Raw genomic sequence first — 24983 nt, forward strand, 5'->3', positions numbered from 1 at the left:
TTAGTGAAGGAGGCGTGGCCTCTGTATATGTGTACTGTATCAGTACCAGTGAAGGATTTAATTCTCTTTAATTCATAGCAGTGACTAAATAAATTCACATTTAACAGTTTAAAGAAACACAAATGTCACATAGTCTTAATTTTCTGACAAGGGCATTTATTTACATGGTGTGGTCATGTGGTACAGATGTGTTTAAATCTCTAGGTTCACTATACACATTTTCACTTCACAAATTTTATACATTCTTCTTCTTATTATTATTAATATTATAGCTTTTATTCAGACATCTCACTTACGGTATGGTTTTATGTTCGGTTTCTGAAAACACTCAAAGCGCTGAGGACGTCCACGCAACTGTGTGTGTGTATGTGTGTGTGTGTGAGAGAGAGAGAGAGAGAGAGAGAGAGAGAGAAAGAGAGAGAGAGAGAGAACTAACCACAGGACGTCTAGTCCAATATCAATAATGTCTAATCTAGTCTCTGATGACGGTTCTATGTGAAACATCAGCACGCTGGATCTAACGCGATGTTTAGTCACCTGTCCAACAGGTGATAAGAATCATCTATTATACGAGACCCAAATTAAACGTGACACGTAACATCACTTAACTCTATTCATAAAACGCCATCGACACGGTCACATTTCAGAGTTTTCACTTCGGAAAATCAAATTATACAGCCATCACAACAGCATTTTTTACTTTAGATCGGACAGACAACGACATTATTCATGCAGACTGATTAAAGCAATACTGTTCTTCAGCAGAAAGGGTGTGTGTGTGAGCGTGTTTGTGCGTGTGCCGTCCGTCCTTTTCACACAGAGTAACTGTTCATCATTGACGCGATATTCTACACAACACGATGTGACTGATAGAATATAATAATCTCTGTACATCGAGCTCGCTTGAACGAATTAATAAAGAAGGGAAGAGAAAGGAAGCTAAAAATTTTAAAAGATTTTAAGCGCGTTAGCTTGTAGCATGTAACGTATTCTCTTACTCGTGGCGTGAATGGTGCGAGAGACAACGGGGGGGGGGGGGGGTCGGAAATAAAATCATTCTTCTTTAAAGAATTTCTTTGACACTCCTTTTTTTTTTCCCCCTCTCACAAGATTTAGAGTATTTTCTACAAAGTTCCGGTCATAACGTGTAAATAAAGGTGGACGATACGGCAAAAAAAAATAAATAAATAAATAATCGAATTTGACAATTTTTCCGTTCAATAAAGCAAAAAATATGAGGCGACGGTCCTGACTGTAGTTCACGTCGCAGGTTTATATTCGTATTAACATTAACGTAACATGCTCGTCGTTCGAATGCGTTAGCGTTTCCGTAGTAACGGCTCGTTTACGGGGATTTACGTGGCGGACGATCGATATGACCGAAGACCGATAACATACGGGGTCGTAAAACGGAGACGTTTCATGTAGCAGATATGGAAGGAGTCTCCAGTGTCGGTGCTTTCAGTTTTCCAGCCACATCTTATTAAATAAAATTTAAAAAAAATAAATAAATAAAAAAGAGGCGGGGTGAGGGAATGATTGATTGTATCTGCTATAACGTGAAGGATAACTTCAACACAAGTGCAACCTGAAATGGATAAAAAGCACATTACTAAAGTAAACTGTGTAATCGTCGGTGAATCTCTGTATTCTACGAGGAATAAAACTCTTCAGGATGCGCTGTTAATAAATAAAATAAATCACGTGTGTGTTGGGATGTAGGGCATCACACCACACCATCGCTGATTATTTTCCTCTAAGAGCATGTCCCCGAGTGTTTCATTCCTTACTGCGGAAGGAAATCATAAGGAAACAAAGAAAATAAGGTGATAATGGTGGAATAGGTTTTCGGCCAATCAGATTCTTGTTACTAGGCAGATTTCACTCAGCTGTATAACGTTTTTGTTTTTTTTTAAAGCCTCGTGGACTCGAGTGTTGGTGATATTGTGAGAAAAGTGCATCATGGCACAGTTCTGTGAGGATAACTGGTTGGCGTGTTGCCGTGTCGCCCACCTGATCACCTGATCACATGATCACCTGATCACATGATCACCTGATCACATGATCACCTGATCACCTGAAGGAGGAACAGAAGCTGATACGAGTAAAGAGGAATAAATCTCACACTCTCAATCTCTGGAAGTGTGTGTATTGACAGAGCTGACTGATGGGAAGCGGTGTTAAAGTGTGTGTGATTGTCACATACACACACACACACACACACACACACACACACAGTCAACATGACAATCACAGACACTTTAACACACAAAGCTGGTTTAACAAATCAATACACCAATGGCGAGAGTTTTACTGAGGATCCAGCTGTGTGTCTGCGTGCTGAACTGTGCCTTCCTAAGCTTTGTGTAAGCATGACAGAGCATGTGTGTGTGTGTGTGTGTGTGTGTGTGTGTGTGTGTGTGTGTGTGAGTTCACTTGTCCTGCAGCAGAGCAGGAATGTTGATGTTCCAGCCGATGGCTTGCCGATCGAAGCCGCAGGTGAAGAGGTTACATGCCTGGTTCTCTTCGTTCCACGCTGAGCAGCACACCATGCGCCGATGACCCTACACACACACACACACACACGCACACACACACACGCACACACACACGCACACACACACACGCACACACACACGCACACACACACGCACACACACACGCACACGCACGCCCACACGCACAAAGTTAGGAAAAACACAAACCACAGAAATACACATTTATGCTAACACCATAACCGCAACTAAAAAAAGGACACACTTATGCTACACACACACACACTTGTTACACAAACACACATTTATGCTACACAAACACACACTTACGCTACACAAACTTCTGCTACACACACACTTGTTACACAAACACACACTTATGCTACACAAACACACACTTATGCTACACAAACACACTTATGCGACACACACGTATGCTACACAAACCTTTGTAACACAAACACACCTTAAAGCCACACACACACACACACACACACACACACACACACACCTGTCTGTTGCTGCGTGGGAGACGGGCCAGTCGAACCCCGGTCATATCGAACAGTCGGACCTGTCTGTTGTCGTGCGGCAGGGCGATGATCCTCTGGTTCGCTGAGACACTTATCCTACACACCGGGGGGACGAGAGTTACACAACCTCCATAAACCTCCACAACGTAGCATCTAACCACAAATTATAAACCGTTACTGATACTGAGCTGCATCGGCGCCGTCACTGCCTCGTTACCTATTTACAGCCGAGTCGGTGCGGATGGTTGCTATCGGCGACCTCATGTTCTTCAGGTCCCACACCTTGACGGTGCGATCGTCGCTGCCGGACACCACGTTGTCTCCTACTGTGAACACAGCTGACGTCACCGTGCTGCAACACACACACACACACACACACACACACACACACACACCATGACGAGAGTGATGAGGAAAACTACAGATATGACATCATATCATATCCCTATGTATGAGCGGTTACTACGGTAACAGGACGAACCTGTGCTTTAAATAATAATAATAAACAAACATTTGCATATTAAAATGAGGCAGAACGTACACGGCCAATAAACAACAACATTAAGTGATGAAGATTAAGTGCAAAAATATTGGCGCCCCAAACTCCGCTGTGATCAGCTCGCACTGCTCTTACATTATTTAAACAAACAAACAAACAAATAAATGCCGTTTTGCTCACTCAGAGCATGTTTGGAAGCCCTGTACACCATGTGACCTTTGACCTTTCCTGCTGTTTGGTTAACCGCGCTATAAGCGGTGACGACGACACGGACGAGCATTTCGAGAGCTCAGAATGACACAGGGTTGTACATTCAGTATAAAACCAGTGCTTCTTCCAAACACACACACACACACACACACACACACACACACACACACAGAGGTCAGGCACACTAATTTAATGGACCGAATATTTCTAATCTACTGTGTCACTCTCCGCTAACATTCTGCCTCCTCTCATCTTCCCTCCTCCCTCCTGGTTGAGTTGGCAGAATTACAAAACTAGAGAGAGTGAGTGTGTGTGTGTGTGTGTGTGTTCTGGGGGCGTTTCAACTTCATCCTCGGTTCTGCTTCCTGATTTAAATTAGTGCAGTCCAGGCTAGTCGGCTCAGTAGCTGCTAGCCTGGCTAATTTGAATTGACATGATATCAAGGTTTAATTAGGGCTAAATTCCGCCGCATTAAGGGATCCAGGCCCGGGCTCTGCTGGTGCTAATGGCTGCTCCTGGCTTGCTCTGAAGCGGCTCACGTCGAGAGCGAAGCGTGGAAACACTTTCTGACATCACGCCGTGCCACGGGAGCGTGTGGGTGGAGGGGAGGGGCGAGGCTGGGAGGGGGTCGGGGTAAAAGATTAAAAGCTTGATTAAAACCCTATTAGAGCTCTGATGGTATTTCGGTAAATGTTCCGCGTCCCCCGGGAGCCACTGACGAGCAAGGTCGAGACTCATCGGGGGGAAGGGGAAAGCGTGTGATCATGAGGGTGGAGAAGAGACGGACTCGCAGCAGTAAGAGAGAGAGATAATAAAGAGATATACGTCCGATTTAAAAAAAAAAGAATAAATTACAAAGAAAGACCATTTGATTGACAGGACAGATAACCGACTACAAAGCGTCTCCTATAAACATGCACGATTGTCTTGTTTACCGTCTTGTTTACAGCGAGCCAATCAGATTGCAACGTTCAAGACGCTGAGGTCTGTAGCCAGAAAAGTGTACCACGTGTCCCATCAGGTATACAGGGAAGGGGGTGCCCTTTTCACGTCTTATACACTCTGACTACAAGGGCTGTTCGTATATTTAAGGGTTCTTAGCAAGAGAAAAAAGGTTCAAACCTGGTTATAGGAACCATTTCTGATAGGGATGGACTGTGGTGTAAGGTTCCTACACTAGAACCTTTATGTTTTAAATAGCTAGACAGACAGAATATTTTTGGTCGATGCCTTTTTCACGTATCAATAACCGTGAAATTAGATAAGATGGATTAGTCAGGTTAGACGGAGCTGTATTACGTGTCAGAGGAGTGACGGAGATCACTGACTACGTTTACATGGACAGCAGTAATCTAATTACTGACCTTATTCTGAATAAGACAATATTCTGATTAAGGTGTTTACATGAGTCGCTTTTAGAATATTCCTTTCATGTACCCGTTTTACATGCTATAGAACATAGACGGATTAACAGCACACGTCATTACGTCCCCACGCCACGCCGTCCGACGTTCCCTCCAGAATTTCACGTATCGATATACAGTTGGTCTTCGTTATGGAACCATATACAGTTTCGGGTGTTTTTATTTGTAATTTTACGAAAGCTTCAAGTGCAGTTAATTATTTGTCGTGCTGTACGTGCAAATAGACGACCGCTTGAAGCCGTGGGCTGCGTCCCAAACCGCGTACTTACCGTCTATATAGTAGCTCACATACATGTATTTCTCCTATTATATAGCAGGTAAGTACGCGGTTTGGGACGCAGCCGTGCTCTCTTGTTTGCCGTCAAACGGTTGAGCGCTGCCGTGTGTGATCGTGTCCTGTCGCACAATGCGGTGAAAACTCCCACACGATGTTAATAGTCTGATTAAGGTGTTTACATGTCTGTAACGCACGTCGATAATGCGACGAAAACAGGAATACTCCACACGTCTTAATTCCATTTGTGTTTACTTCGAGTATGACTTTAATCGGATTAAGGTCATCAATAATCGCTGTTTATATGCTAGTTTCTTAATCAGAGTATCGTCTTAATCGGGTTATTATCGGATTATTGTTGTCCATGTAAACATACTACATTATTATCTATAGGATCTGTTACATCTCCCTCTTGTGGTCTCCCAAAGCGATTACACCAGGCGATACTAAACAGGAGTCTAATAATAAATGTAAAACAGCGAGCAAATGCGAATGATCTATTCCAACGTAACGTTACCATAATCAATGTTTTAAAGACACATCAAGAAGATAATGTGCCGGTTAATAATCAATATATCGATGTGCTATGACGTCCCTAAAAGACAGATAGATAGACCGACAGACAGAGCAGACCAGATTACAGCAGACAGATGTACAAAAGTGAATAACATCGATTATCTCGTTACAATTCAATTCGGTTTTATTTGTATAGCGATTTTAACGGTGGAAGAGGGGGGTGTGGGGAGTCTTTGACTAGCGAGTCAGACGCCCGTGGCGGGGTGAGAGGTCTCCAGGCTCTCAGGGAGCAGACACACTGAGTACAGCGAGGCTTCAGCCACTTCTCGTTTGTGCCACTCGTTAGCGAGTCGTGCGCTAATATCACACAATTAGGAGGTGATACGTGCCCGGCGCTCAGCCTGCTGTCCTTCTGAAAGCCACCACACAGTGTCAGACTTCATTACCCATAATTACATCTGAGCATGAAGCGCGCACACACACACACACACACATATCTCTTTTCCTCAATCGGTTCTCTAGCTGTTTATCCTCTTGGTAAGTGTGTGAGATCTGTGACTACACATCTCACACACACACACACAGAAGATACGCGTGTGCTGCCACAGAAGGTCCGTATGCCGCAATGCTGATCTCATCAAGCCTCCAGTGGCGCAGAGCTAATCAAGTGAGACTGGCATATGTCGACTGACACAGGAAGAGAAAAACAAGAGCAAAAATCCGAAACTTTTCTACAGTAGGACACACCGGGAACGTGTGTAGAGAGTGATGTCACAGCCAGCCTCCTGCTGAACATCAGCCAAACACACAGAAATCAAAACGGAGACACGCACGCGTCTACACTTAACTCCCGACTCGGCACCTCCGTCTCTGTAGGAGTTTACTAGAGAACAGAGGAAAAGATTACAGCACTCTGGATGCGGGGCTTCTGCTAAATGCGGTGAATGGAAAGGGAAAAAGAGGAGAGGAGGAAAAGGAAGAGAGGCAGAAAGCACAAGAGAGAAGGAGCAGGAAAGGACAATTTCAGGAGAGAAGGAATGAGGAAAGAAAGTTGAGACTAGGAGAGGTATAGCGAGAGGAGGAGAAGATGATAGGAGGAATGGAGCAGAAAGAGGAGAAGATATAAAGGGATGAAGAGGAAAATAAGAGAAGAGAAGTGAAGAGAAGGATAGATGGGTGAAGAGAAGAAAGGATAGACGAGGGGTGTGTGTGTGTGTGTGTCGATGAGGGGTTCAGGGTGCGCCTCATTCATCTTGTGGTCCCTGAGCAGTCAAGCATGAACTCGTGCTGACAGCGCTACTCCACTACATCACAGTCTCTCTCTCTCTCTCTCTCTCTGTCTCACACACCTCCTTACAACAGTACATCAACACTCACACACATGTGCACAAACACACAATGTGCAGCAGGGCTGTGAAACCCCGTCAGATACGAGATCATGTTCTGGAAGTTTAATAGACATGTAGAAGTAAACGCTGCAGTATTATGTGAACATCAGCAACACACCACGCATTAAACAGTCAAAAGTTCAGCTGTTTTTTTTTTTTTTCCTTGACTCAATCAGTAGCGCTGAACTGATGCTTGACCGCAAGCCGCTGCTAATTAACACATTACCATGGCAACTCTTCTCCGAGTGATCCTGAGGTCTGCTGGAAATTCATATCTAGAGAGACGCTTGGGCCAAACAATCATCCGAAGAAATCATGAGACCTGCTGCACTTCATTACACTGAAGAATGCTTTTATTTGGACTTGCTAAATGTCAGTAATATGGTGTGTGTGTGTGTGTGGGGTGTGTGTGTGTGTGTGTGTGGGGTGTGCGTGAAAGCAAAAAACCTTTCAATGCACGCAACTTTCAATGCAAGCACTCTTTACAGCTGAGCAAATGTGTATCGGTATACCTAAACTGGAAGAAGGATGGAGGGAAGGATACGACTAAACTGGAAGGATGGATAAATGAATGGAAATTATTAAACTGGGAGCAGAGCGGGCGGATACGACTAAACTGGGAGCAGAGCGGGCGGATACGACTACAGTGGGAGAAGATCGAGCGGATATGACTAAACTGGGAGCAGAGCGGGCGGATACGACTACAGTGGGAGAAGATCGAGCGGATATGACTAAACTGGGAGCAGAGCGGGCGGATACGACTACAGTGGGAGAAGATCGAGCGGATACGACTAAACTGGGAGCAGAGCGGGCGGATACGACTAAACTGGGAGCAGATCGGGCGGATACGACTAAACTGGGAGCAGATCGGGCGGATACGACTGAACTGGGAGCAGATCGGGCGGATACGACTGAACTGGGAGCAGATCGGGCGGATACGACTGAACTGGGAGCAGAACGTGTTGATACGACTAAACTGGGAGAAGAACGTGTTGATACGACTAAACTGGGAGAAGAACGTGTTGATACGACTAAACTGGGAGAAGAACGGGCGGATACGACTGAACTGGGAGCAGATCGGGCGGATACGACTGAACTGGGAGCAGAACGTGTTGATACGACTAAACTGGGAGAAGAACGTGCTGATACGACTAAACTGGGAGCAGATCGGGCGGATACGACTAAACTGGGAGCAGATCGGGCGGATACGACTAAACTGGGACCAGATCGGGCAGATACGACTAAACTGGGACCAGATCGGGCGGATACGACTGAACTGGGAGAAGAGTGGGCGGATACGACTGAACTGGGAGCAGAACGTGTTGATACGACTGAACTGGGAGCAGATCGGGCGGATACGACTGAACTGGGAGCAGAACGTGTTGATACGACTGAACTGGGAGCAGAACGTGTTGATACGACTGAACTGGGAGCAGAACGTGTTGATACGACTGAACTGGGAGCAGAACGTGTTGATACGACTGAACTGGGAGCAGAACGTGTTGATACGACTAAACTGGGAGCAGATCGGGCGGATACGACTGAACTGGGAGCAGATCGGGCGGATACGACTAAACTGGGAGCAGATCGGGCGGATACGACTGAACTGGGAGCAGAACGTGTTGATACGACTAAACTGGGAGCAGATCGGGCAGATACGACTAAACTGGGAGAAGAACGTGTTGATACGACTAAACTGGGAGCAGATCGGGCAGATACGACTAAACTGGGAGAAGAACGGGCAGATACGACTAAACTGGGAGCAGATCGGGCGGATACGACTAAACTGGGAGCAGATCGGGCGGATACGACTAAACTGGGAGCAGATCGGGCGGATACGACTAAACTGGGAGCAGAACGTGTTGATACGACTAAACTGGGAGCAGAACGTGTTGATACGACTAAACTGGGAGCAGATCGGGCAGATACGACTAAACTGGGAGAAGAACGTGTTGATACGACTAAACTGGGAGCAGATCGGGCAGATACGACTAAACTGGGAGAAGAACGGGCAGATACGACTAAACTGGGAGCAGATCGGGCGGATACGACTGAACTGGGAGCAGATCGGGCAGATACGACTGAACTGGGAGCAGATCGGGCGGATACGACTAAACTGGGAGCAGAATGTGTTGATACGACTGAACTGGGAGCAGAATGTGTTGATACGACTGAACTGGGAGCAGATAGGGCAGATACGACTAAACTGGGAGCAGATCGGGCGGATACGACTGAACTGGGAGCAGATCGGGCAGATACGACTGAACTGGGAGAAGAGTGGGCGGATACGACTGAACTGGGAGCAGAACGTGTTGATACGACTGAACTGGGAGCAGATCGGGCAGATACGACTAAACTGGGAGCAGATCGGGCGGATACGACTGAACTGGGAGCAGATCGGGCAGATACGACTAAACTGGGAGCAGAACAGGTGGATGGACAGAAGTATGGACAGACAGATTCACGTGTACGCTTCTGGAGTTGAAGAGATGTCAGAATCTTACTCATGCCACATGGAAATATCAGTGACATCTAAATCCTACGCTTCATCTCAGCTACCAACACGGGGTCTCCAGGATCCTCAGTCTGCATGATGATCCTCAGTGTGAACTACTCGTCCTGGCTCTGCGAGAGAAAGCGGTAATTGTCTAATCTTTGAGGAGCGTGACAGCAGGAAACGCCCTGCGGTTCCACAGCTAATCTCATTACGCTGATTGTCTATTGGTGAGCATTACAGTGGGATCTGACGGAGTTACACACGTAGTGAGGAGTGGATAATCCGGGGGCGATCAAAGACTCTTCCACCATTACTCTCTCACTCCACCTTCCAGCGGGAGAAAGATATTCACCGCTCAAATAGAGATGTTTACTCATCCGGAAGGCTGAAATGACCCAGTGAGATGAAATCCAGATACATACCTAACTGCTCTCGAACTCCGTACCAATGCTAAATTACATCAACGTAAGGTTTTGCTAGTAGCCTACAGTCTTCATGGAGGTAACGTGAATGCCACTGGAGTGAAGGACAAACCAAAGATTGTAGACTTAAGATTTATAGAGTTTTAAAGTGTTGTACTGCCATCTGGTGGCCTTTAGTGTGACTGCAAAAGTGTGGTTAAAGCTGGTGTGATTTCTGCAGTCTTTTAAGATCACTGTACAAGTGGAGAGAACGATGCCCTTTATAATGGTGCCGGTGTAGTGTGTTTTAAAGGAAGAACTCACTCAGTGTGGCCCTGGAAGACGTTGACCGAGTGGATGGACGGATCTCTGAAGTCCCACAGGCGAAAGGTGGTGTCGCGAGATGAGGTGACCACCAGCCGCTGGGTGGGGTGGGTGCAGCAGTGCGTCAGCTCCTGATCGTGACCTGCACACACGCACACAAAAGGTCACACACCAAAGACTTCTTATCGATTACCGAAATTACAATCCGATCCAAAATATTTCTTTAACGGACTTTAAAAGATTCTTAACAGACACGCACGACTGACCTATACGGTCATGTGAAAAAATAAGTACACCCCATGGAAATTGTCTTTCTTTTTTTTTTACATATTTGTACAAGCAAATATTTCCTCTTTGAAACGGTGCCTATTAATAAAGTTGATACACTATCAAATGACAGACATTTTGTAGTCGTTTCACCATTTAAATGAACAAAAAACAGATCAGTCACATGGAAAAATTAAGTAAGTACGTTTATCACAGCTTCAAATCCGTAAAAATTATCATCAGGTGTTCAGGATTGAGTGCCAGTGATTAGAACCTGATTAGGGAGTGCAGGTGGAACCTGTCTTATTTCTTACTTTTACCCCTCTCGTGTCTAGTGTCTGGTGTTCCCTTTGTTATTGAGGTGTGTGGTGTCATCATGCCAAGATCTGAAGGGATCTGTAAGGCCTTCAGAAAAAAAAGACTGTGGATGCCTATGGGTCTGGCAATTAAAAAGATCTCCATATTATTTGAAATACATCATTCCACTGTAAGGAAAATCATCTACAAGTGGCGCAGATTTCAAACGATTGGCAATTAGTCCAGGACTGACCGTCCCAGCAAATTCAGCCCAAGAGCAGACCGTCTGATGCAAAAAGAAGTCTCCAAGAACTCCAAAATTTCATCACAGGACCTGCTAGTAAGTCTTGTAACTGATGCTTCTACAATCAGAAAGAGATTGCACAAATTTGACCTGCATGGCAGGCGTGCCAGAAAAAATCCTTTGCAAGACTACAGTTTGCCTACGAGAATACAGGGAAAGACCAGGCCTTTTGGAATAATTTGCTCAGGACAGACCAATCAAAGATAGAGTTGTTTGGCTACTGTAAGAGCAGACATGTTTGGCGCAGACCAAAGACGGCTTTTCAGGAGAAGCACCTCATACCAACTGTGAAGCACGGTGGTGGAAATGTTATGGTTTGGGGTTGCTTCACTGCTTCAGGGACTGGACAGCTTGCATTCATTGATTCACCTGTGAATTCTGCATCATATCAAAGAATGCTTGAAGATAATGTGAGGTCGTCTGTCTGAAAGTTGAAGCTGAACTGAAATTGGACCTTTCAACAGGATAATCATCCTAATCACACTAGCAAATCCAGCAAGGAATGGCTCAAAGAGAGGGAATGGAGGGTTACGGAATGGCCTATTCAAAGTATGGATTTGAATCCCATTGGAATGTTGTGGGGGGGATATATGAGAGTAAATCGCTGTTAAGCACCACCCACATGTGAGAGTTGTGCCAGATTGGTGAACGTAAACTTGCGGAGAGTTAAACGAAAACCCTGGCAGCGCATTCAGAAACCATGATCAGCGAAAACGAAGCTTAGGAAACTGTGAACAAAGAACGCTGGTTATTTGAAGACCATGCTACATTTTCGCCACTTCAGTTTCAGTTTCAGAGTGTTTTTCTTCTCTCTCATTGGATAATTTTATACATTTCTTGAAAAGTTATGTTCAATACGCCAGTTTTGGCACAAACTGAATTTCTTTTGATAGCTGCAATCAGTGTAGAAAGCAGGATTCTTCCTACAATTCTGTATGCAACAACTCACACGTATGGTTAAATGCCGTGTTTGGTTTTAGTTATACCCTGGGCTCCCTATAAGCAGAGTCGGCTATCGTATGTACTGAACGTTATTAACCGATCACTGAACTGAGCATTTCTTTTACACTGTAGGACCTGTGAGCGTGTGGACGAGTTCGGAGGTCTCCACGTCGTACAAATTGGCAGCTCGATCCCAAGAGGCAGTGACGACTTGTTTGCCGCCGACGAGCCAGTCGGCGGCGATGACCACGCCCTGGTGGCTCTTCAGAGTGGTGCTGGCTAAACGCACCGTGGGACACTCAGTGGGTCCATCCGCGTCGCCATCTGCATCGTCCTTATCGGAGAAATCCACGTCGTCATCCAGCGACGCCTGAATTCATCACGGAGAGAGCGAGAGAGAGAGAGAGAGAGAGAGCGAGAGAGAGTACTTCAGGAGAGCAAACAATGAGTTTATACTTTAATCTAATGACCTGGCGATGCTGTCCAAAGATAACAATACAGAAGGAAGTAGAGAGACAAGTTGAAGCTTCTCTTTACACAGTGCTGTGGCTGTTTGTCATATGATATAATCTGTATTATTATGGAGTAGAGGCACAATTGTGCAAAAGAGGGAGAGAAAAATAGTGAGAGAGACTGTGAATGAGAGAGAGGGTGAAAGAGTAAGCGAGATAGTAAAAAAAAAAAAGAAGGAAGAAACTGAAAGAGACGTAGAGAAGGAGAAGTTGTGTGTGAGAGAGAAAAGAGGGGAAGAGAAGTAGAGAGATGCTTTGGCAATACTGCATGTGAACAATCATGCCAATAAAGCAGTTTGAAATTGAAAATGGAAAAGTAGAGAGAATACGTGGAGAGAAAGACTGCGGAAAGGAGGTAGAGAGGGGGAGAAAGGGAAAGCAAGAATGGAGAGAGATAGTGTGTGTGTGTGGGGGGGGGGGGGGGGGTAAAACAGACTGTAAAAGAAATGGAGAGATTGGGGAAGGAGAAAGGGAAAGAGGAAGAGACCGTAAAAGAGTGAGAGAGAAAGAGAGAGAGAGGGAGAGAGAGATAAAACAAGAGAAAAGAGAGATGGATGTAGAGCGAGAGTAAGGAAAGGAGGAGCTGTGTGGCAGCACTCTGACTCTAAAACGTGGTTTAAAACACTCACGCTGGTGTCGGATGGAGGCTGAGGCAGAGGCAGCTGCACCATGTAGCGCCAGATGTGAGCTGTCTGATCACCAGACGCTGTGAGAAGGAACAAACACACACACACACACCAAACTTTTATCACTAGCATGTAGTGAGAATAAAACAGTGCAGGAATAACGCTAGTCTCTCATGTCATTTAGTTTGTCACTCGCGGGCGCGTCTACCATCGTTGCTACTATCGTCGCTTCCGGGCGCGTCTACCGTCGTCGTATCTACTGTAGTCGCTTCCGGGCACGTCTACCGTCATCATATCTTCTATCGTCGCTTCTGGGTGCGTCTACCGTCGTCGTACCTACCGTAGTCGCTTCCGGGCGCGTCTACCGTCGTCGTACCTTCTGTCGTCGCTTCCGGGCGTGTCTACCGTAGTCGCTTCCGGGCGCGTCTACCGTCGTCGTACCTTCTGTCGTCGCTTCCGGGCGTGTCTACCGTCGTCGCTTATGGGCGCGTCTACCGTCGTCGTATCTACTGTCGTCGCTTCCAGGCACGTCTACCGTCGCTTCCGGGCGCGTCTACCGCCGTCGTACCTTCTGTCGTCGCTTCCGGGCGTGTCTACCGTCGTCGCTTACGGGTGCGTCTACCGTCGTCGTATCTACGGTCGTCGCTTCCGGGCGCGTCTACCGTCGTCGCTTATGGGCGCGTCTACCATCGTCGTATCTACTGTCGTCGCTTCCAGGCACGTCTACCGTCGCTTCCGGGCGCGTCTACCGCCGTCGTACCTTCTGTCGTCGCTTCCGGGCGTGTCTACCGTCGTCGCTTACGGGTGCGTCTACCGTCGTCGTATCTACGGTCGTCGCTTCCGGGCGCGTCTACCGTCGTCGTATCTACTGTCGTCACTTACGGGCACGTCTAACGTCGCCATATCTACTGTCGGCGCTTACGGGCACGTCTACCGTCGCCGTATCTACTGTAGTCGCTTCCGGGCGTGTCTACCGTCGTCGTATCTACTGTCGTCGCTTACGGGCGCGTCTACCGTCGTCGCTTATGGGCGTGTCTATCGTCGTCGTATCTACTGTCGTCACTTACGGGTGTGTTTACCGTCGTCGTATCTATTGTAGTCGCTTCTGGGCGTGTCTACCATCGTCGCGTCTACTGTTGTCGCCTACCGTCATCGCATCTACTGTCGTCGCTTACGGGCACGTCTACTGTCGTCATATCTACTGTCATCGCTTATGGGCGCGTCTACTGTTGTCGCATCTACTGTAGTCGCTTCCGGGCGTGTCTACCATTGTCGCGTACGGGCGCATCTACCGTCGTCGCATCTACTGTCGTCGCTTATGGGCGCATCTACCATCGTCGCATCTACTGTCGTCGTTTACGGGCGCATCTACCGTCGTTGCGTCTACTGTCGTCGTTTGTGGCGCTTACAGGCACGTCTACAGTCGTCGCATCTGCTGTCGTCGCTTATAGGCGCATCTACCGTCGTTGCTACGGTCATCACTCGCGGGCACGTCTGCCGTCGTCGCTTGTGAAGAAAGCACTTTGAAGAGGATTCGCACTGTCCTCACTAACAGATCACACAAAAGGCAGTAACTATTCTAATTACACAGACAGACGAACCTGTTAGAGCCATCTGCTCTGTGGGGTGAAACTTGATCGAGTTAACTGCAAGGGGGAAAAAAAAGAAAGAATTTAGTCACAGCTGAAAGTCTGGATCGATCCGATACGTTCACATTCTGATATGAAAAACATTACAGAAACTTCCTGGGAAAACGACCCCATGCTTAAGGACGACACCACATTTACACATTCTCTGATTTATACAATAATTACAGCACAGTGTGGGTGACTGGTCTTGGAGCTGTTGATTAAGATCCTATACCAGCAGCTCTGACAGTAGTGCCGGCTCCAGGGCCAATCACAGCTTCTTGTGATGTGGTAAAGACTTTTATTTAAGATTTATTTAATATGTTTTATAATAGCTGCTCTAACAAATGATAACAGGAACTAAATTGTTTCACAGATTACGAACGCTGTGCCATTCTCTGGTTAATAAACAATCTAATCACTGCTATCGTATACGAGGAATAAAACACTTCGGAACACAACGCTGTAAGAAAATAATCAACTGCAGGGTGGTAAAAGTAACTCTGCTTGACATCACGCTACCCTGTCGTTGATTCATTTCCGAAAACAGCATGTCCTCAAAGTGCTTATTCCTTACTGCATGGAGCAGTATAGCAACACAACCTCCTTCATACATGCGATGCTGAATGCACTATCTACTACTAGAAAGCAGTGCTAGTGTTACCTCCTCTAAAGGACAAACCCCACCCCCTCATTGCTCACCTGATCCAGCATGACCAGCGTACTTGAGCAAGCACTTCCCTGTCTCGATGCTCCACAGCATAGCACAGTGGTCTGGGGAACAATAACACGCAGAGACACGCTGTCATTTTTAAAACGTAAAAGAGTCAGCAAGCAGGTTACGACATATGGTTTACTGTCCTGTACGCGTGTGATGAATTCAAGTTACTCCACATCACGAGAACCCTGTACGTAATATAAACACAATACAGTGTCCTCTGTCCTCCAGGTCCTGCACATTCTTCTACACATTTGAGCCCTTTCCAACAGCGGCTATATGATGTTCAGATCCGTCTTTTCACACCGAGGACACCTGAGGGACTCGTACACGACTATTACAAAAGGTGCAAACATTCAGTGACGCTCAAGAAGGCAACACGATACATTAGGAGCCAGGGGGGGGTGTAAACTTTTGAACAGGATGATCGATTATTTTTTTTGTCTTCTGGGAAACGTGTTAATATCTTATGTAGCTTCTGAAGGGCGGTACTAAATGAAAAATCTTTAAACAAAATAACAGTTTACACTGATCGTCCTGTTCAAAAGTTTACACCCCCCCGGTTCTTAACGTATCGTAAGAAAATAAAGTGTATTCGATACACAAAACGTTTTAACCCTTTCAATTCGATAATTATCGCATCGAGCGTGACTCTGTGTTTTCATTTTTGTGATTATTATGATTTCTATCCGAACTTGGCAAAAAGATTTATTGACTTTTTTCCTGTCGTCATATTTCTCTCCAATGAATGAAGGAGTTTTACGCATGCGTTTTGAGCCCTACCCAACCCTCAGACAATGTTATTTCCCCCTCACTGTTTGGCTAGTTTAATTTGATGAAACAAAACAAAACAAAACAAACGAAACAACAAAAAAAAAATCTACACTACCAGTAAAAAGTTTAGACACACTCAGTCTTTATTTATTTATTTCTCTCCACACTTTAGAATAACAATGAAGTCATCAACACTCTGGAGTAACACAGATGGAACTACGGGAATTAAGTCGTGATAAAAAAAAATCGAAATAAATCGAAATAATTTAGTATTTTAGCATCTTCAAAGTCGACGCACTTTTTGCCTAGAATTTCCAGAAATGTATTCTTGGCGTTTTTCCTCACCCGATTTCTTGAGGAATTTCCCCGAGATGCTTTTTAAACAGTATTAAAGGAGTTCACACCGACGCCGAACTCTCATCGGCTGCTTTTCCGAATATTTCGCTCCGAGTCGTCCGTTTAAAACAATATTTCTTTGTAAATAACATGTTAGTCATCTAATGAAAGGAATGAATACGTTCACACGTTTAATCACACACCTTCGGATCAAAAGGTTTTTAAGATCACGAGAAACGTTTCAGTCGGGTGTCCACAAACTTTTGACCGGGAGTGTGTATCGCTCTGATTCAGATTTGATGCCTTTGGTTAAGCTGTGTAGAAAGGGAGTAACTAGTTGAAAACGTGTAAGTGTATGTGCAATATCCTTGTCACGAAAATAATGATAAATCACAGTGATAATAATAATAATAATAATTATAACATTATCATACTGTAATTTTGTTTTTCATTTATATTTGTTCTTTGGTAATATTTCTTTTGCTTTCTTTTCTTTTTTGTGGTCCGATGTAGCCTGCTCCTCAAGCCTAAACGTTGTTTTTTTCACGACTTTTGGGTGTGTCTTATGTAAACAACATGCATATGATGGTGAATTCAAGCCTGGCGTATGCATATAGTATGAAAATAAGGGGTCGTGTGACGCTCCTGATGCTCTCTAAGTGTTCGATGAGGAAGAGCCACTGAGTGGTGCATCGTGGGAGACCGTACCTGCAGAGGCAGTGCCCAAAACCAGTGGCTGTGTCCTGGTCACGCTGAGGTCCCATATGCCGTCCCTGTGGCCTACGTACTCCTTCACCAGCTGGCACACGGCACGCGATGTGGTGGCTTTGAAACTGGACACGATCTAGAGCGATTACAGGAAGAATGAGAATCTGGATACACACACACACACCTACATATACACACGTATAACAAAGTAGGAAGCTAAAAAGGTGCAGCGTGAAGCCTGGGGTCATCTCGACTAACCAAACACTATGGTCTAAGCGTAGGTCCGCTAAGGCAGCATGTTCACGCTCCGCATGTTGCCTTGAGAGCGTTCACAGCAACACGAGCTCTCACACTATATCAGGCTGTATGGGAGATAAGTGTGGCCTGTGCTGGCGAGCACTTCAATAAGCACTTAAAAAGCAACGACGCTGGCGTGAGACGAAACCATGAAGAGTGCAAATGAAACAAATAATAACAACATCCACAGTCAGCTGTGAGGAACAAACGCAAAACATCAAAACATGGAGCCTTAAACAGAGGTTCGGTTTTAGTCAAGCAATCGTCTAGCACGACATAAAGTACCAAGGAGCGCGCATTCGTGAGCCCGAACCTGCACGAAGACTCGAAATAAACTTAACGATTCGAACGCGTTCCCTTTTCTTAACCTGAAAGGAACCGGTGGAAATGGAAGTTCTCAATATTACAACGTTCCTCAAACTCCAGAGCTGAAGAAGCTCCTTGTCCGAGCGCTCACCTACAGAACCTGTTTGAGACGTAGAAATGTACAACGTAAAGTCCATTTTGAGCGGCCGTGTGAGCTGAGCATGCTCAAACAAAGCAGCAAAAAAGGTGCAGCTCTACACGTCATGGCATTTCTACTGCTTTCTGCTCTCTAGAGAAATGAAAAATGAAACAAATGGGTTAAAGGAACCAGTAACACAAACTAGATCCCAGTGTTTAAGACTCTTTTTTGGTCCGTGCGGTGGAAGAGTAAATCCGGGCCTGTTAAAGGTCTGGAATGAAGCTAATAAAGGACCAACTTTTCTGATCATTATAATACACACCAAACCAAGTCTTAAAAATGGCGTATTAAATGCAGGGGTGGACAAATCAGTAACTCTGGCACTCAGGAGAAGAGCTTGTCTGCTATTCATTTATTATTTCAAAATCGTCTGGTAGATGAATAGGTTCAATAAAAATGAAGAAAAACAAACCAACCCTCCCTATGGACGTCCGTATGCACTACTCCAGAGCTGAAGAAGCTCCTTGTCCGAACGCTCACCTACAGAACCTGTTTGAGACGTTGAAATGTAAAACGTAAAATCCATTTTGAGCGGCTGTGTGAGCTGAGCATGCTCAAACAAAGCAGCAGAACAGGTGCAACTCTTCGGGTCATGGCAACCCTGTAAAATGATGAGGTTGGGTAGCTTCATGTATCTCAGAGGAACCATGTATTAGCAGTCACCCTTCCTGAGTGGTAGCAGTCATGTGATTGAGGACAGTTAGATAATGGGTGGGGATTTCCAATTAACCAAAGGCTTTGTCTTTGTGCATCGCTCTTCGCCTGAAAAGACGTAGAGTGAAATGAAAGAGGTTGTGGGTAAAGCCTGGGTTTGCCCCCAAGCAGTTTCAACAGCTCCGAGAAAGAAGGACTTCTTAAGGTAGGAGACGTGGTAAGCTAAGTCCGTTATTACTGTAGATCATACATTATGAACAATATTTTTACGCAAACGTAAGTTATAATCATCTGTTGTGATTTCGCTTCTTACTTCATGAAACAGAATACGGAAAATGGCGCATGGTTAGCAGACTTCAAATAGCCTTCTTTCATCTCAGAAATATTGCTTAAGAAATATAATGTCGCTACATGATGCAGAAATATTATTATTGTACTGCCTGACTGTCTGGATGTTCCAGTAGGAGCATAAACAAGCTCCAGTTAGTCCAGAACGCTGCTGCAAGAGTCCTTACTAGAACCAGAAGATATGTCCACATCACCCCGATCTTATCCACACTGCAATGGCTAGCAGTAAAATTTCACATCGATTATAAAATACTACCATTGACCTATAAAGCTCTGAATGGTCTCGCGCCACAGTACCCGAGCGAACATTTGGTCTTTTATGAACCGCCACGCCTACTTCGATCAAAAGATGCAGGATATTTGTTGGTACCTTGAATAGTGAAGGCTACAGCAAGGGGCAGAGCTTTCTCTTACAAAGCCCCACAGTTATGGAACAGCCTTCCAATTAGTGTTTGGGACTCAGACACAGTCTCAGTGTTTAAGTCCAGGCTGGAAACATATTTGTTTAGTCGAGCTTTTTGTGAATAGTTTTTCTTTAGGTAAAGGAGCAGATCTAGAGGCTCACAGGGATAGAGTGTTGTGGTGAACTGGGATGTTTGGATGCTGAAGCCCCTCCACTTTCACGTCTTCACCCAGGTTTGTTGATGGTGGACTGGCTGGCTGCTTTATGTCCCAGAGAGCCCTCATGTCTGTGTTACCTTCTGGCTTTCACTTTAGTTACACTGTCATAGCTAGTCTTGATGGAGTCCCTGCTTGCACTCACACAAAGTACATTATCCTTAACCATTACAGGACAATAACCATACCTAATAATCTCTCCCTCTCTCTCCCTCTCTCCCTCTCTCTTTCTGTCGAGCTACACATGATACTCCTGAGATGCCAGTGATCCTGACCCCTTCTGCTCTCCGGACCTGACTGATCCATCCGGATGCCCTACTTCTGGTTGGAGTTCTCATCAGTTGGAAGTCACATGCTGCTGCTGAGGATGTCCCCATCATCATTGAGATCACTGAGATTACTGATGATGGTACCACTTAAAAACTATAAACATGGCTTTGGACCTCAATTCATATGAACAGTTATGCTATGATGGCGAGGACTGCAATTACTACGATAGCTTTAGGACTGTAATTACCACAATCAGTTTTGCACTCAAGTCTCCATCAGTGATCAGTGGAGAAGTTCAACAAAACAGACTTCATGTAGAAACTGTAATGAATTTCCTGGTTACACAACTGCACTATTTGACCATGTAGTATTAGCACATTTATAGAAGGGGTGTATTTATTTATTCACGGGTTCCCTTTAGAGTCTGGTTCCTTCCTCATATCGTCTTAGGGAGTTTTTCCTCACCACCGTCGCCTCTGGTTTACTCATTAGGGATCAATTCATACATTTAATATCTATATCCTGAATTTCTATATATATATATCTGTAAAGCTGCTTTGGGACAATGTCCACTGTTAAAGGCTCTAGACAAATTAAACTGAACTGAACTAGGGTTAGCTAATGAAGTCATGATTTGTCCACCCCTAACGCAAAACAAACAAACAACCAAAAAATCTCCCTGTAGTTAAAGTGAGATTTTCATAAAACGTGTTGGGCAAAACTTTCAAAAAAGAAGTGACAACAGTTTCAACATGGACCGATCAAGAGCCTTGGGAAAACACCTGATGATTTTCATTTTGAAGCAGAAAATCATTTTTATTTATTTATTTTTTTTTTTGCAAATAACATCCTAGAATATGTCCTTTGTAATAAAGGAATACCACAACACAGAACTATCCAAGCAGGGGAATCAGTCCTTAAGGGTGAGATGTGATCACTGCTTATGCAAAGACACCACTGTTTTTCCACACTTTTCTATTTTATGTAAACCACAAAAAAAAAAAAAAAAAAAATCCCTTTTCTATATTTTTCTCTGTAATTAATAATCTGATAATCCCCCTGGCAGTGAGATAGTTCATGCATTCTGGTGTACACAGGAGGAGGAGGAGGAGGAGGAGGAAGAGGAGGAGGAGGAGGAGGAGGGGGAGGAGTCAAGCACATTACCCATGAATCTCCACCCCACAACTCCCAGTTCACCACATTGAAGTTTCGAGGTCCACCTACTTTGCCGTGGAAAGAATTTGAACGCTAAAATCAGTGAGAGTGAGAGAAGAGAGCAGTTTCAATCCAACTGAACCACAGGAAAGGACACAAAGAGCTCCAGTTGTTCAGGATGGGTACTAACTGGAACTAAAGCTAATGACAATCACAATTCAGGTCAAAAGAATCATTTTAAACCAATCACTTCATACAGAAAACAATTTGCAGTGAATGCGTGTTATAATGATGATGATTGCTCGAGTCGCTTTATCGCGGCAAACGGTCACTGCGTTCGAGTTTGGAAAACTTGCTCGCGCCGAGTTACACACTTTCGACATACACTCAAGTTATAATTTAAACCTCCCGCCAATTTCGACTGATACACGACAGATGATGAAGTCTTAAGGCTGGAATATATTTGCTTTAAACTAGGTGCGCATGTACACAAAATGGCTGCCGCGCGTATCTTGCGATCGCTCGGACCGTCGCTTGGGCACATCCTCAGTGTGTTTAACGTCACAGTTCGACAGACAGGGAAGGTCCGGCTCTGATTTTCCACAAAGCTTTTGTTAACTATGTCCAGTACGATATAAAACACATTGTTATGTAAACGTTTATAGGGAGAAGTACTGAACAAAACATACTGAAAAGTACAGATATACTTAACTATTAAGACCGGAGACATGAAAACTGTTCCCGATACCAGTATTAATGAAAAAAGACAAATAGACTAATATAATTCACAGTGGTAGACAAATGACAGGTTGTTTAGCTCGCCTACTGGCCAAGTGAAAGCTCCAATGCGCTGTACAGTCATGATTTGGTTTCCCGGGAAACCCACTGGGCTAAGCAAAAAAAAAAAAAAAGTGGTAGCTAACGTAACGTAATAACGGGACATTAATGACTTTATGAATTCCTGGGGAAAGGATGACTGTCCTTCTCACATCCACAATCGTTATCGTCTACATTTTGTGCTCAAGCAAGGCATTAGTGAACATTTCAGATTGTTTGTAGTAAGCAGGCGAGTTGTATAAAGGCTTTGCGCTGGATCTGAAAGGATCGAACTAGAGGTCGACCGATCGATCGGTTTTGCTGATTAATATCGGAACGGATAACTGATCGCTGGAACTGTCAGTTATCGGTGAAAATCCACACTGATAGTTTTTCCCGGTTGCGTCCGTTGCGGGAGCGGCCGAGAAGGGTCCGCTGTCATTATACGGTACAAGAGCGGCCTCTAGAGGCCAAAAAAAAATCGCATACCAATTTCGTTGTGTTAGTTTAAGTGGTTTTTTTTTGGTTTAGTTTGGATGTATATCTTTTATTTATGTTAATATTTAATATATATTAATATTTATATATTTATTTAATTTTTAAAAAGAACAGTACATTTTCATGGTACAGTCAGTACTGTTTATTTCTGTAATAAAGTTCAGCAATATTTTACTTTGAGTGTTTTCATTCAGCATCAACATTTAAAAGCATCGGTTGATTAGTCGGTTATCCGCAGGTACTACAGTTACGGGTATCAGTAAAATCGCCAGAGCCATATCTCCCTGCAGTTCTCACCTGGTTTCCCACTGAAGCTAAGCAGGTTGAGCCTGGACAGTACCTGGATGGGAGACCTCCTGGGGAAAACTAAGGTTGCTGCTGGAAGTGTATTAGTGAGGCCAGCAGGAGGTGCTCAGTCTGTGTGGTGGTAATAATAATAATAATAATGCCCCAGTACAGTGACAGGGACACAGTGATCAGATGAGACATTAAACAAAAAGTCCTTACTCTCTGTGGTCATTAAAAATCCCAGGACACTTAAAAAAAAGAGTAGTATAACCCCCATGTCCTGGTGAAATTCCCCCATTGGCCCTTCTCTATCCTGGCCCCCTAATAATCCCCATCTGAATTGGCTACATCACTCTCTCTTCTCCACTAATATCTAGTGTGTGGTCTCTGCCGTCGCATCATCCAGCTGGACGCTACACACTAGTGGTGGTTGAGGAGGACCCCCACTCCCCCATACAATATAAAGTGCTTTGGGTGCCTAGAAAAGCATTATATAAACCTAAATTTTATTATACAATCAGTCGACCTCTAGCCTGTGTGTTCCTGATTCACAAAATACCGTATGTTATTAGTAGGCTTGGGATCCACGCATCAATACGCAGGAAATGTTCAGTAATTTTCAAAAAGAAATACTGGCCTCTGCAGCGCATCCATAAATGTATACTATTGATCCAACACGGACTAGACGGAGCCGTATTACGTGCCAGAGGAGTGATCAATTATTATCTACAGGATCTGTTATATATGTTTTATATATACGTACACACACACACACATACACACACACACACATATTATATATATATATATATATATATATATATATACATACACATACATACATACATACATACATACACACACATATATATCAATAAATAAAATAAGACATAACGCACTACAACACACTACAACGCACTAGAATACACTACAACACACACGGGAGCACAAATATCTGATTCATAATCTATGTCTAATCCGATTGTCTAATTTCTTTTGCCGCTAAGTAGCGATCTAATCTGCATGATGACAGACAGGCAGCCACTCCAGACAGGACAGCGAGTGTAAACAGAGATGTGTAGGTGTTTCAGCGTAGCAGGAAGATCACAGACACACTCGTACCTTGCTGGTGGAGGCTTTGTATGTGGTCTTCAGTTTCTGGGACAGCTGACTCGTACTGTGACTGGCTGTTTAAATCAGAAACACACATTTGCTTTATTCTATAGAAACAATTATATCCAGAAATAACCTATGTGTGTTATTTGAATAAACTAGTTTAAATGTTAGCCGAGTCTTGTACCTTTAGTCTTCAGTGCTCCTTTACCCATGTCTCCTCCATCGACAGTCTGACCCTCACCGGCCAAGCGCTCGTTCAGGGACTCGATCTCTCGCCTCACTACACAGTTAGCATCGGTGTGTTAGTATCACTGAGCCGGAGTCAGTGTGTTAGTGTCACGGTAACAAGTAGGGGTGGGTGAAAGGACAGAAATATTACATTACCATACTTAACGACATTCAAGTATATGGCCTAAAGTATGTGGACACATGAACATCACACCAGTATGTGGTTCTTCCACAAACTGTTGGAAGCACACAAGTATATAGAATGTCTTCGTGTGCGGTAGCATCACGATTTCAGTTCGCTGGAACTAAGAGACCCAAACCTGTTCCAGCATGACAGTGCGCCTGTACACAAAGTGAGCTGCACGAAGACATGGTCTGAGAAGGTTGGACTGGAAGGACTCGAGTGTCCTGCACAGAGTCCTGACCTCAACTCCACTGAACACCTTTAGGATGAACTGAAACTGGAGCCTCCTCGACATCCCGACATCAGTGCCCGATCTCACTAATGCTGAATGAACAC

General features: G+C 44.7%; 1 protein-coding gene across 1 annotated transcript in view; it reads right to left on the reverse strand.

The window, feature by feature from the left end:
* Positions 1 to 139: 139 nt before the first annotated feature.
* The window catches only part of wdr37 (WD repeat domain 37), a 29670-nt gene continuing 4826 nt past the window's right edge, over positions 140 to 24983 (reverse strand). The window contains exons 3-13 of the mRNA XM_053636504.1: positions 24420 to 24515; positions 24242 to 24306; positions 17671 to 17806; positions 15837 to 15908; positions 15108 to 15152; positions 13510 to 13586; positions 12504 to 12738; positions 10559 to 10700; positions 3243 to 3377; positions 3007 to 3121; positions 140 to 2564 (exon numbers count right to left, since the gene is read on the reverse strand). Coding sequence (XP_053492479.1) covers positions 2433 to 2564; positions 3007 to 3121; positions 3243 to 3377; positions 10559 to 10700; positions 12504 to 12738; positions 13510 to 13586; positions 15108 to 15152; positions 15837 to 15908; positions 17671 to 17806; positions 24242 to 24306; positions 24420 to 24515 — 1250 coding nt within the window. The 3' untranslated portion in view covers positions 140 to 2432. The remainder of the gene's footprint in view (positions 2565 to 3006; positions 3122 to 3242; positions 3378 to 10558; positions 10701 to 12503; positions 12739 to 13509; positions 13587 to 15107; positions 15153 to 15836; positions 15909 to 17670; positions 17807 to 24241; positions 24307 to 24419; positions 24516 to 24983) is intronic.

This window comes from Ictalurus furcatus, chromosome 1 (genome assembly GCF_023375685.1).
Source record: "Ictalurus furcatus strain D&B chromosome 1, Billie_1.0, whole genome shotgun sequence".
In the NCBI taxonomy this organism is placed as follows: domain Eukaryota; kingdom Metazoa; phylum Chordata; class Actinopteri; order Siluriformes; family Ictaluridae; genus Ictalurus; species Ictalurus furcatus.